At 46.8% G+C, this 14099-nt stretch overlaps 2 protein-coding genes and 1 long non-coding RNA gene across 4 annotated transcripts; 2 read left to right on the plus strand and 1 right to left on the minus strand.

The window, feature by feature from the left end:
• The first annotated feature begins 1167 nt into the window (after positions 1-1167).
• LOC101785115 (protein RTF2 homolog) lies at positions 1168-3319 on the plus strand. The gene is made up of 3 exons (XM_022825893.1): positions 1168-1223; positions 1722-2790; positions 2968-3319. The coding sequence occupies exons 1-2, from the start codon at positions 1168-1170 to the stop codon at positions 2761-2763; spliced, it is 1098 nt and encodes a 365-aa protein (XP_022681628.1). The 3' UTR covers positions 2764-2790; positions 2968-3319.
• A 6996-nt stretch (positions 3320-10315) lies between these two features.
• On the plus strand, positions 10316-13210 carry LOC101783359 (cyclin-dependent kinase B2-1). 2 transcript variants are annotated; one of them, XM_022825654.1, is made up of 8 exons: positions 10316-10929; positions 11026-11199; positions 11310-11403; positions 11504-11573; positions 11663-11801; positions 11936-12494; positions 12580-12676; positions 12931-13210. In XM_022825654.1, the coding sequence occupies exons 1-6, from the start codon at positions 10513-10515 to the stop codon at positions 12026-12028; spliced, it is 987 nt and encodes a 328-aa protein (XP_022681389.1). In that variant the 5' UTR covers positions 10316-10512; the 3' UTR covers positions 12029-12494; positions 12580-12676; positions 12931-13210. The 2 variants fall into 2 exon arrangements, with proteins under 2 accessions (XP_022681389.1, XP_004964664.1); XM_004964607.4 differs by having other exon boundaries at positions 12580-13210.
• A 457-nt stretch (positions 13211-13667) lies between these two features.
• LOC111257040 lies at positions 13668-14079 on the minus strand. Its single transcript, XR_002677466.1, has 2 exons — positions 14014-14079; positions 13668-13917 (listed from the first exon to the last, which is right to left on the minus strand). It is a non-coding gene; the product is annotated as an uncharacterized LOC111257040 (long non-coding RNA).
• Between the last annotated feature and the right edge of the window lie 20 nt (positions 14080-14099).

A 14099-nucleotide genomic window follows, 5' to 3' on the forward strand; every position in this document is an offset into this window, starting at 1 on the left:
TAACTAAGCTACATTTTCCTATATCTAAAATCCGCTAGATTTTTCTAAGTCTCAGATCCACTAAACTAACTACTAGATCTATGCACTACTACATCTATCCATTACACTATCTACATTACCTAAACTACGAGATTTAAAAAAATACCTAAAATGAAGCGACGATAGAAGAACTGCTCCCTCCTCCTTCCCCTTCCCCTCCCTCCTCCTCGATCCCTTCCTCCCTCCCTCTTTCCCCTCCCCTCTCTCCCTTTCCTCCTCTCCTCTCCTCTCCTCTCCTCTCCCTCCCTCCCTCCCTTTCTAGCTCGCTCGCTTTGTCTCCGCCTGGGGCGCTCGGTCTGGTCTGGGGGCGCGCGGCGTGCTGTTATATAATGGGCGACCTTGCCGGCTCATCCGGCAGTAAGGGATGCCTTCCGCCGTTTGAACTGGCGGGGCACCCTTACACCGGATGAAACGGCGAAGCTTCCTCGAACCTGCCGCCATTCGAACCCGTGGGTGGCCCGCTGGATGGGGGGCAGTAAGGGACTTACCGCCATTTCAACCGGTGATAAGTACCTACCGCCGTTTGGTCCGGCAGCATACGTTCATTTTTTTCAAATATTTTATTCAACTATTTATTCCTGCAAAATCGTAAAAAAAATTCCGAGAGGAGGTGAGGCAGCGGCGTCTGTTGGATCTGCGACCGGGAGCTGTGGACAAGAGAAGGGTAGAAATGCCATTTCAAGTCTATTTATATTCGTGTGAAATAGACGAAAATGAGTTCCAGGTACACAAAATGTAACAGAATAGTAATTTTAGATAATTTCAATGCTATTGAACCAATTTTCGCTTACCTTTTGCTTCGTGCAAAGGCCAGTATATTTTATTCCACGTTTCGTGCAACAACAGTGATCCCCGTACCATGTGCACAACGCTGCGATTGGCGAGCAACGCCGTATATATCTTTCATTCCCCTTCTAGAGATGTGCTGTGTTCAATGACTGAGATTGCGGGCCTGGACGATGACGATCTCGAGCGATGATGTGCAGGCTACTACTGCGCGTGTGATGGTTCCTCCGATCCCTCCGGTTCGATCGCGCGCACGTCGTCGTGATTGTTGGATCGAGACAAAATGCTGGAGATTGAAGAATGAACACGGGCGAGCGCGAGGTACGTGCACGCACGTTGGCGATGGTTGATGTGCAGGTGGCCTCTCGTGACTCGACCGTGCTTAAAAAAATTGTGAGGTGTGTCAACTCTGATGTTAGGCTTAGGAAATAGTATGCTAGGCAAGGATTAGCCTGAATTGACCACAGTGAATGGCTACTTCGCTTTGCAGCTGTTTGGTCGAGAATCTTGCTGTTCGCTGCACGGTCGCCTGCAACATACGGGAATCGGATCTCCGAGATCGTGTCGTGGTATCTGATTTCTTCTCCTTTTGGGCCGCTCATTTCGCCATGGAACGGCCCAAAATCCCGCCAGAACCGCACGGCTTCTTGAAAATCCGGCCCAACGAACAGCAAAGTCCCTCAGCAACAACGGCCCAGTAGGCCCAGCAACAACGTCGGTTTCACCCCCGACTCAGCGAGTACGCACGCATCAGCTTTTCCAGACCGTCTCGAATTCTTCCTGCGATTTCCCCTCTCCTCTCGTCTCCGTCCGACCTCCCCTTCCCCTCCGCTCCCGATCCAGCTACACAGCCTCGCCGGAACCCTAACCCTAGCCCGCCATGGCCGGCATCGCAGCCCCCTCCGCCGGCGCCGCCGGTCGGTCGTCCTCCGCCTCGACGACCTCTCCCTGCCCCCGCGCTACCTCACCGTCCCCTCCCACCTACCGGTCTCCGACCTCCTCGGCGCCCTCCCGCTCCCCTCCTCCTCCTACTACCTCACCTCCGGCGGCCGCCCCCTCGCCCCCTCCTCCCGCGTCGCCGCGCTCCCGCCCTCCGCCTCCGTCCATCTCCGCCTCCGCGCGCTCCGCGGCGGGGGTGGGGATGGGGGCGCCACGGGCGCCGAGTCCCGCGACTGCTACCTCTCCATGTACCTCGCCAAGAAGCCTGACAAGGCGGACCCCAACGAGGCCCGCCTGTCGCGCTTCACCTGCTGCGCTCTCTCCGGGGAGCCCCTCGCCGCGCCCGCCGTTGCCGACCGCCTCGGGAACCTCTACAACAAGGAGGCGCTCGTCGAGGCGCTGCTCCACAAGCGACTGCCCAAGGCGCTGTCCCACATCCGGGGGCTCCGAGACATGATCCCCATCCACCTGCACCCGAGGCCGGACGCGGACGCAGCCGGGGAGGAGGTCCGGTTCGAGTGCCCCGTCACGGGGCTGGAGTTCAACGGGAAGTACCAGTTCCTGGCGCTCCGCGGGTGCGGCCACGTGCTCAGCGTGAAGGCGCTCAAGGAGGTGAAGACGTCCGCGTGCTTGGTCTGCCACAAGGAGTTTGAGGAGGCGGACAAGATGCCCATCAACGGGACCGAGGAGGAGGTGGCCGTGCTGAGGAAGAGGATGGAGGAGGAGAGGGGGAAGGTGAAGGAGAAGAAGGACAAGAAGGTGGGCAATGGCCTGAGCGGCACTAAGCATGCTGCTGCTGCTGCTCTGACGGCGGCAGGGGCTGAGAAGTTGGAGAATGGTAAGAAGGGGGAGGCTGCCACGGCAAAGCGTTTCAAGGCCGCGGACCATGCGCCAGCCCATGCCAATAAGGAAGTGTATGCGTCGATTTTCACATCCTCCAGGAAGTCAGATTTCAAGGAGACATATTCATGCCGGTCGCTTCCGCTGGGAAGGAATTGATTTCTTGCTGGGAGAGTATGCATGGAGGTGTGACCTTTTGTACCGAGTTTCAAGGCCATGGACCATGTGCCAGCCCATGCCAATAAGGAAGTTTATGCGTTGATTTTCACATCCTCCAGGAAGTCATATTTCAAGGAGACATATTCATGCCGGTCGCTTCCGCTGGGAAGGAATTGATTTCTTGCTGGGAGAGTATGCATGGAGGTGTGACCTTTTGTACCGATTTGCTTCATATCATGGCTCGCCCACAAATTTCATGGTTTGTTTTAGTTGCCGTTGTTATTTATGTCCGATTGGTGATGCAGAGCTATGATAGGGCAGGCACTATATTCAAATGAATGATGCGTGAAATATGCAGCAGTTAATCTTGTGTAGCAACCTTCTTGAATACAGTGGTAAGGGGTTCTAGAACAAATGCTTGCACAGGAGCAATCATGGTTGTAACCTCTGCATACAGTTAAATCAAACAGTTCATATGTAATATTCACGGTGTACTTATTTTGATTCTCATACATCATCTACAAAGAATACAATCCATGGAAATAGCAAACAATTAGTGTCGGTGTGGACATGAATGTTGCAATGCAAAGTCAGTTTTCCTCGTTCTCCTTTACAAATGCCCAATTAACACTGCAGAGCAGTAAATCAATATTAAGGTGTCGTGAGGTGCAGGGTTCAGTTGCAGGTTTGTGAATTGCAGCTCTTGTATACCATTGAATGCACTGGTTAGGACAATTCCAGTTTTAAAATGTACTCACACATTAACTCCTGCCAAAGGTATCATGGCATGATCAAATCTTTGTTAAAACCGTGTAGTTTAATTGAAGTTGAAGTTGGTACATCTTTGAGTATTCTGTTTTACTATATTCTGCTGACTTTTTTTTTACTTGCAATCGTAAAAAATAGTTTCAGGCATGATCTTCGTTATGCTTGTGTGATGTGTCCATCCATTTGATGAATTGAAACTACCAGCGAATTTCTAAGATACATTTTATTTCTGGGTGTTAAATATATTTGAAAAAACAGCCTTATGAGTGTTTAACTGATCATCACTATGTTGGTTATTGACTCTATCAGACAAGAAATGGCTGAGAGATGCGTTATTCCATGATGCAGAATTTTGCTTGACTTTGAGACAGCAAAGAACGCCTGGCATAAGGAAGGCATGCTTCTGCCTTCTGTGCCTTGATGTTTCCTGTTTGAAAATTGCACCTATCATATTATTATTGCTTCACGGTACAAGCGGACACACAATCAGCGTACTGTCGTTTGCTTAGAGCACGTTCAACAGTTTAGATGACTGCCGTTTGCAAGCACTAGTCATGTCACATAGAGATAGCAATACAAACAACTTATACAATGGGTTGTCTATTAAGCTATCTAGATAGCAATACAAACAACTTATACAATGGGTTGTCTATTAAGCTATCTGCAAGCTAATTAATTCTTGTATAGACTCATGAATCAAGATGATCAAATATGGTTTGGGAGCACGGGCCCCGTCGTCCCTACGGCGTACAACGGTGTTGGAGCGGGTGATATAGCTTGGGAGCACGAGCCCCCGTCGTCCCTTCGCGAAGAGACGGCGCGCCCGTCTCTCGGTTGAGTCAAGGGATTTTTTTGCAAAAATGGCATCTCCCATATGGCAAAAAGGCGGGCGTTGTACGTGCCCTTATGATTCAGTGAGGTGGAAGTGAAAGTTTCATCACACCGTTTCCAATAATGCTACATCATTTTCAAAGATTTAAGCTGATGATTGAAACAACCCCTTACAATGCACAGTTTCATATCACGATTTCATAAGCTACTCATAGTATTTAATTGATGTATGGTGTTGAGATTAAATATGCCATATGAATATATAACCACCTATAATTGTACATAAATCAAGTAGTGGCACACTAACCATGGCCACATAGGATCAAGAAGAGTTATGGAGATGAAACAAATTATTTTTAATGGGGTTTCATCATAGTTTCAAAGTCTAGGTAACCGTTCATCTCCATGAAACCTAACTCCTCTTTCTTTCTTCATAAATTTTATGCTATGTCACCATTTTTACCTATGTGGCATGTCATTTAATGAGTTTGAAACCCTCGTAAAACTTGCATTGAGAATGGACTAATGTATGTAGTGCATTGCGCTCTATTTCAGTGTCGCATGTGCAATATGTCTATCATATTTTACTAAGCGGACCAGCATATTGTCATTTGCTCATGATGTCCACATCCGTCATTTGTGCAAGCCTAAACTCTGTAACAAAATGATTCATCTAAATCCTTCTGTCGTACATGCAGTTCCAGATGTAATACTTCTGATCCAAAAATTTTATAGATCCAAAGCTCTGTCAAACAAGATCATAAATTATTGATGCCGCGTCAACGCTAAACTGCTTTATATGGTCTCTAGGGTTAAAATCAAATGTGCTTGATAGTTGAGGTGCTAAATTTTAACGATATCTAAGCTGATCAAAATTAGACAGACTAATTTTCTAACCGGCAAAAAATTAACTTATTCTTATTTTTAGCATGTGTTAACAAGACATATAAAGTCATAATGATTTGAACATATTTTTCATACAAGATCTACCATCCACTACAAGAGTTGATATTATTCCCAACAGTTTTTAAAGTGGCCAACAGTGTTTAGCAAGTTAGTAAGTGGCCAACAGTGTTTGTAGTACAATTTCACTTCATTCCCTGCAGTTTTGATGAATTGCCAACAATATAATCCCTCACAACTTCATCCCCCACAGTTTTAGAGTTGGGCTCTTTTATAGTGCACAATACTACTAGATGATAGTATAGAGTATAGGGTGTTTTTGGTATGAGTAAAATTGTAATTAGCACAAAATATATTATTGGGATGTTTTTTTCCCGCACGCCGCACGCCGCCTCCCATTTTTTCCCACACACCGCGCCGTAAAAGGGCTGCTGTCACCGCCGGCTGCACACCGCACGCCGCTCGAGCGCCGCCACCGCCGCCTCCCTTTTTTTCCCGCACGCCGCGTCGTAAAAGGGCTACTGCCACCGCCGGTTGCACACCGCAAGTGAATGCAACATTTAATGAAGAATTGAGGAATTTGATTAAAACATTGGCACAAATCATTTATAAGCCTTGTAAATTCAGAAATATGTAGACACTCTGATTATTGATTAAGGAGGCATATTTTAGGTGGTGCCTCGACTGATTTGTTATGGCACACAAAAATTAAGATGCTATATGTAAACTGTGAAGGGTACTCTTGCAAGGGTGCAGCTGAATTTTCCCTGATTTCATCTCTAACAAACTCTTACAGGTTACTGATCTCCATGACTTGGTAAGAAGAGCAATGGATGATCTCACCTCTGCAGGTCTACTGCCTAAGCTCTCAGATTGTTTTCTAACAACACACCTACGTTCCTTGATTGCAAGATCCATAGGGCCGTTCCTGCCGCAAAACAGGAGAATTACACAAACATTTCAGATTTATGAAACTGCAGATTGTGAAGAAATCAATCAGTGCAACAAATATTTTGCGCAAGGGAACGGGGATTACATGGTTTGGCACCCGGTAGCTGTCATAAACAATGCTGATACCGCACCACCAAGACTCGACCAGGAAAACGATTCATTAGAACTGTCAAGCGGTGTGTCTGTAACACCAAATTTCCTGAGCAGAGCTGTGACAAATTCAGATGGGGTCGGTCCACCACTATTTTCTGCCTTGGTAGATGACACCAGAACATCAGCAAGGTCCAGCAACGCCTCACCATCTGCAAGCTGCTCCAATTTCCTTTGCACTGACAATTGATCAGGAAGCAGATCAGGACATTGAGCAACCTCCTTAGAAATATCGAGTTGGAAATAGAAAGAAGAAGAAAAAACGAAGATTGAGGAGATCAAAACATTGAGGTATACCGGTGCAGTTTCGTCAGAAATGTCGAGTTAAAATAGATAGATTAAAAAATTGCCTTTTTTGAAGTATTGTTGGGGGACAAAAAAGGGAGCATTTTCAATGCATAGTTCTCGGCATCGAATTAATACAAAGTGAGGCATTCAGAGATGCCAAGCACTCAACCAAACTTGAAACAATTAAACCTGTACTACATGATTATCACTAAAATCTCAATGCGCTTAAGAAGGAAGCAAAGCAACGAGGGAAATGAAAAGGAAGAGAATAAGCGCCGGAAAGGAACCACCTTTATCATGGAGCATTTCAATCCTGTCCACGGCGGCGTCGAACTTGCCGAGAGCAGGGTCATCCTTCTTTTTGTCAGCTAGTATTTAGGAAGGGAAAAATAAAATCATGTACATCTACTGTACACTGGGTAGCCATTATTCCTGGTTGTCATTTTTTATCATAAACATTAGTAACAGATGTAAATTGACATGATGCCAAAAGGAATTAAAAACATGTCTTGCATAGAGCGAAAAGTTAATGTGTCTGGCAAAATCTTTTGAAAACTCAAATTATATGGAGATGTAGCTGTATGCAAAATGAATTTGATAGGTTTTTTTCCGTTTCATATAGTTCCTTTGAAAATGGATGCCTTTTATTGGAGAAACTGTAATTATTTTCTGCAATTATGAAAAGAAGTGTCATTATAAACTAGCAACCTAGGAATATGCAAGCTGACTTTTGAAGGTCTATTCATTTGATCACATATATTTTTTCTTTTGCAGGAAAACTGCTGATTTCGATAGATTTATAAGGAATCAGGTGTGGTTGTGGGGTTTGACTGGCTCTTGTTGGATTGTTGGGGCCTTCTTTGAAGAGGAGGATGGTACAAGTTTCTGCAACGGACAAAGTGGTTCATGTGGTTGCTCAAGTTGCTGCAACGGTCAATGTGTTTTTTCGAAATCCTAAGCTCCAATTGAAACTCGGAGGCCCATGTGTTATAAGTTTGCACTTTATTTCAGGAATTCTTTACTTACCGCACAAAATATTTAATACTCCAACTCCTGCTTGGGCTTGTACAAAAAAAAATTTATTCTGGTGGTGATTGGACTGAGATCATCCTACTGAAACATGAGGGATTCATATTCCAAATATCTAAACTTTAGGTGGTGTTGACAATACGCTGGATTTGAAGTTTGGACGGAGCTCCTGCTCCTGAAATCTGATGCAATGTTAAAGTTGTTGACAATGCGTTGGATCTGGAGTTGGAAGAATTGAAATCGGAATTTTTTTTTGGCTCCAACTGGGGTGGGGCGCTGGGGGATGGTTATGGGTTAAACTCTTTCTATGTATTCACTTTCCGAGTGAGCCAAAATACCAGTTTTTGACTAGTTATGCGTGTAGCATGAGGCTCCAGTTCAATGGCAGCGTGTGAGGCTGCACGGTACAAACCTTATATTTGAAGGGACCTAGTTCCTGCTGGCGCTGATGAGCATACTCCCTCTCTAGCCTGCCTGCTGTTTCCTCGGTGCCAGCAGTGGAATCATCTGCTGTAGCTGGAAGTCAAGCAGATAAGCACTACCACATGTCCACATCGAAACCGGCAATCTCTTAAAACCTGTTCGGTTTTGCCTAGGATTAACCCTCTAACTATTCAATTCCTTGCTCTTCTGTGGAGGGAAGCAATTCACCGAACAACGTTGCAGTTGATAGATCCCGTTTCATGTTTTCTCATTGGGCGCGGCATAGCATTGCTGGGGTGAGGCTGACGAGACCCAGCTTAAACAAATCTTTGGCTGGCATGAAACAGAGCAACTCGTGGAGCCATAGTAGGAACCTGAATTGCAAGTTCGACGTTGCTAGAAAAACATAGTAGGAACCCAATAGAATTTTTTTCTATTTTGATAATATGCTGAATATAATACATATGCATAGTTTAGGCTTTGTTCTAGATGATTTAACTCTTATTTTACCTGCTCATGCTTCTTATCTATCCATATCTATCTATGCCTATTCACAATCACTTTGCAAATCAAATCATATTTCCTTATGCTTACTTAGTATAGATCATGTGACCTTATTTCCATGAATTGATAAACCTTGGGGAAACACTCTAAGGAAAAAACTATAATTGATCCGTGCGCTTGTAGTTCAAACTGACGTGCTAACAGCCGTCAACGTGCACGGGCGGACCTGAATGGCCACAAGATTCTTGCCAACAATCTTGGCGACTTAGGTTGATGATGATGATATGCTATGCTGGGTAAGACGAGTGCAGATGACGAATTCGAAAGTTTAATCGACTACATCAATCAGATGCCGGAGCTTCTTGACTTCCCGGATTTTATTGAGGACGGTGGAGTCTTCTTGAACTACATCAACGAGTCCCTGGGCATACCATTGAGAGGAATACTACCACCACCAATAATTGAGATTAATACTTAAGGTGTTGTTTGGATAAATCAATCTTGATACACATAGATTGAGATGGAAAATAAACTAACTTCTTTACCAATCTCTCCCTAATATGTATAGATTGGAGGGTACGCAGAAGAAGTCTAAGATGTAATGTTAATCCACAATCCCCACTTCCTTAGCTCATGGGGGATTTAGGATGAGAAATTACAAGTTTACCCCGCTCCAAATCTTTGCCTCTTTAAGAAAAAGAGGAGGCAAGGGCATTATAGACATTTCGTTTTTACAACCAACCTAATATCCGGATTATAATCTAGAGATCCAAATAGGGTAGATTATTACAATATACTACCTAGATTCTTATAATCCGTCGGTGATCCAAAGGGGACCTAAGTTGTGGGGACGGTTCATGTGGATGTGCGGTTTTTCGTGCGTTTCCTGTACTTTCAGGCAGTTTCTGGACGAGTGTGCAAGCCGCTACAACGACCGGAGCAGTTCACGTCCTTGCCCGACCTGCAGCAGCGGCCAACACGGCGTTTGAAAGTCCTAGCGTCCAATGAACTCTTTTTGGTTAGGCTAAGCGGATGGAGCAACCGAGCAAGAAAACTCTCCTCCTGAAGCGGCTGTAAGGTGCAGACAACAGCAGCCTGCCGTGTCACCATGTTCGGTACAACAAGATTGCAACTGCATGGACTCTGCTGAATCATGGCCATTGTTGACCTTGCGATGTTCAGTTTTGCATTCGTAGCCATTGTGTCTGTTATTCTGTTTAATTCGCGGTGTTTTGTGGACACAGGGCGATCGCTAGGAATCAGTAACCTATGGCTCCAGCCTCCAATATGCGAGTGCTGAATGCAACTGTGAATCGTCTCACGGTACGCTCGATTTGGATTCTGGACACATGCCAACTCCTATCTGGTTCAACTGGTGGAATGTAATCTCAGTAGTTTTGTTGCCTTTGCAGTTTGCACACAGCAATTCCTGCAAAGAGTATCAGCTAGTGTCCGGAGTTACGAACATTTCTCTAGCGAATGGAGTTCTCTGGAACACGCCCATACTGTTTCAGCTCTTGTGCTCACTGAAACAACATTGCTGCGAGTGCGTATTTCTACCGTCCGATCAAGATCGTGTGCCTCGGGCCGCACTTGACCAGTCGCGCTCTCGCCCGCGGTCCCCCGTGTGCGCCTGCGCCTGGCCGCCTTTTCTCCTCTGCTGGCCACAAGCCCACAGGTGGGTTCCCGTCGAACGACATCTCAAGGGAGCCGTTGGAGCGCCTACTCGGCGGCGACATCTCAAACGGCTCTCTCCTTCCCCCCCGCTCCCTCCCGCGTACAAATTCTCCCCCAATTCCAAACCCTAAATCCACGCACCCCCACAGCTCCAGACCCACCCACCACCGCCATCCCCCCACGCCCATCCCCAAACCCACCGCGAGCGAGGACCGGATCCGGGCGATGGCGACGCTCCAGCACCAGCCGAAGCCGGCGGCGGCGGCGGCGCCGTCGACGACCACGGGCGGCGGGCTGCGCGCCATGGACCTGTACGAGAAGCTGGAGAAGGTGGGCGAGGGCACGTACGGGAAGGTGTACAAGGCCCGGGAGAAGGCGACGGGCCGGATCGTGGCGCTGAAGAAGACCCGGCTCCCGGAGGACGACGAGGGCGTGCCCCCCACCGCGCTGCGGGAGGTCTCACTGCTGCGGATGCTGTCGCAGGACCCGCACGTGGTGCGCCTCCTCGACCTCAAGCAGGGCGTCAACAAGGAGGGCCAGACCATCCTCTACCTCGTCTTCGAGTACATGGACACCGACCTCAAGAAGTTCATCCGCAGCCACCGCGCCAACCACGAGAAGATCCCCGCGCTCACTGTCAAGGTAATTCCTTGCCTCTTCGTTCACGGGACGGGAGGTGTTTGTGTGAATGTGTTAGCCATGGCTGTTCTGATGAATGGTGATGTTGCGCGTTCGCAGATCCTCATGTACCAGCTCTGCAAGGGTGTGACCTTCGTCCACGGCCGCGGGGTGCTGCATCGCGACCTGAAGCCGCACAACCTACTCATGGACCGCAAGACCATGGCGCTCAAGATCGCTGACCTCGGCCTCAGCCGCGCAGTCATCGCCCCTCTCAAAAAGTACACCCACGAGGTCTGAATCCGGAATCCCTGCTGGTCTCCATCAGCCCGCATGGCTGTTTCCGCTTGATCCCTGCTCTTTGGATCCGATTCACGGCGGAGCCTGAATTGTTGTTTCCGCAGATCCTGACGCTGTGGTACAGGGCGCCCGAGGTTCTTCTTGGCGCCACGCACTACTCCACGCCGGTTGATATGTGGTCCGTGGGCTGCATATTCGGTATGATTTTGATGAACCCAGTGATCCTTTGTTAACGCGAACTTTTTGTTTCAGAATTCACAACGACACATGCATATTCTAATCTGGCTGTAAATTGCAGCCGAGCTGGTCACTAACAACCCACTCTTCCCCGGGGACTCGGAGTTGCAGCAGCTCCTGCACATCTTCAAGTAATATATCCCCCAGTTGTCCGCTTGCTGAAATCCTAAGTGGGTGTCTGAATACTGACGATGATTCATCTCGTTTTTTGGGATGCCAGGCTGCTTGGCACCCCCAATGAGCAGGTGTGGCCAGGCGTTGGCAAGCTCCCCAACTGGCATGAGTACCCGCAGTGGAAGCCCACGAAGCTCTCCACCCTTGTCCCCGGTCTCGATGCCGACGGCTACGATCTGCTCGGGGTCAGTACTGAATCATGAAATGGCCGCAAACGTGTTATCCTTTGAGAGCAGATTGTAAGGGTGACTGAAAAGAAGAGGCATTACATTGTGAGGATTGCATACTAACTTGATCGTGAATCTTGTAACTGCTGCAGAAAATGCTGGAGTACGAGCCGACGAAGCGGGTCTGTGCAAAGGCGGCCCTGGAGCACCCGTACTTCAACGATGTGAACAAGGACCTGTACTGAAGCGATTGGAACCCACCGAGCGAGCCTTCATCATTTGGGGGGGGGGGGGGGGGCACAGCTTCTATAACTTGTACTGTAGCTTGGTTGGTGTGTTAACATGATCCCCCTGCTGAAGGCTGAAGCAATGCTTTTGCTTCCAGTGCAGTAGTAGCGTATGCCTGTTTTTCTAGCTGCTGCTTTCCTTTGTGTTGTGCCATTCAGTTAACTCGCTAAAGGACGAATTTCAGCATAAGTTAACTCGCATTTGACGAGTGAAATGATGTTTCTTTGCACTTGGAGCTGGAAATCCTGGAATCATCTTCGATTTTGTTTTGTAAAACTTCCTTTTTATCGTGCCTTGACGGCTGTATTGGGGAAGTGGTTCAGCTCTGTTTGTCTGGCAATTGTTTGTGTAGCAGCAGCCTCATAATCGTTGCAGCTCATCGCCTATCGGGTGAGGAGAGCGCGGCAGGCTACCTGATAGCAGGTAAAGAAGAATTCAGTAACTGTTATCTGTTTTGGTAATACATATACATACCAGACAAATGTCCAACTAAAACCTATTGTTGCAGCAACATTGGCAATCTTAGGGAATTCATAAAAGCTGCTTACGTGGAGAGAAGGTATGCTGGTGGGAGGTTTTCTGAAAGGCCTTCAAGAGATAAACTGGTAAATTTGATTGGATCTTAGAAGTCTAGTTGTTACCCTGTCTGAAAATTATCCATTATTATCATTCTGGCATTTTGACTATCAGAGGCTTCAGCAAGCCTACTGCTATATTCACTGAATACCTATAGAGGTGTATTTGTTATTAAAGCTCATTTATGTTTTATTTACTAAGTAAAGCCTTCTTATAATGTACCTTTCCTAGCATATTTTGTAGCAATGCATCTTTCTGAGGTAAATGATATTCCATCTTGCAGAACGCTGAAAGCTTGCAGAAGCTTGTTTTTCTCTCCTTTCGAGCTTTCCATTGTATCATGGAAAGCCATAGCTTTTGGCCCACGAAAAGCTAAACTTGAAAGCTTGCCGTTTGTTTGGGATTTCGACTTCTGGGACGAGAAGCTAGCTGAAAGCCCAAACAAATAGGACCTCAGTAGGGTGATAAGAAGGCTTAAGACAGTATTATTCTTGCGATGAGTGATGGATGTAAAATGGCACGTTGGCTTGCAAGATTGACGCATCTACGGTATTACTTTTGGATTGGCTGGGCCCCTAACTGGTGATATTTTCAAACGTGTTCACTGAGCTATCTATGTTCATTTCAATGAACCTGAATGTTTGTTAGATCGAGCTGAGTCAGGGCACGATGGCATGTTTATCTTTGCCGCTACGGATCGAACCAAGCCAGCGCACGATAGCATGTTTTAGCTCACAGTAAGAAATCTTAAACAGGAAGGTCAATACCATAATTATGTTAGTTAGCATAGCAAAGCTGCTTGTTCGCTTCACGGACCTAGGTGAAAGATACGTTAGTTAGCATAACAAAGCTGCTTGTTTACTTCACGTACCTGGGTTAAAGATACGAGTCTATAGCTTAAGCTCTCTATGCCGTTCATTTTTTAGACCGGCGGAACAAATGCGAAGAACACAAATAATGCAACCATTCGGATGGTGTTCAACCTATGGAGCATGAAAGAATCTCACAACAGCAATGTGATACTGCATACCAGCACGCATTCCCCCAACCAATTAACTCAACGGAACTCTCTTTAGCTGTTTGGTTCGGAAACATCTCAAGGATCCAAATTACACAAAACAATTTAACTGCAAAATCTTAACCAAAGCTCAATAACTATTGAGCTCAGGGCATACACCTTACATACGGGAATAGCAACCCAACCCTAAATATCCAGCAATATCATCATCCAAAGGCTCCTAGATGGTCCAAACCTCTCGAAAATTTAGGACTGCAAGGTCATCAAACAGGAAAGATGAGTAACGCAATTGTTTGCAGTCACTATTTTGAATGTTTTGCGAGAAGCGAAAAACATAAATTGGCATACCTTGCTGGCAATGTTGCTGGACAGCCAGTCTAGGCCTTCATACAATCCCTCACCAGTTGTAGCACTTTGAATGTACCTATCAACAA

Source organism: Setaria italica, chromosome IV, assembly GCF_000263155.2.
Source record: "Setaria italica strain Yugu1 chromosome IV, Setaria_italica_v2.0, whole genome shotgun sequence".
Taxonomy (NCBI): Eukaryota; Viridiplantae; Streptophyta; class Magnoliopsida; order Poales; family Poaceae; genus Setaria; species Setaria italica.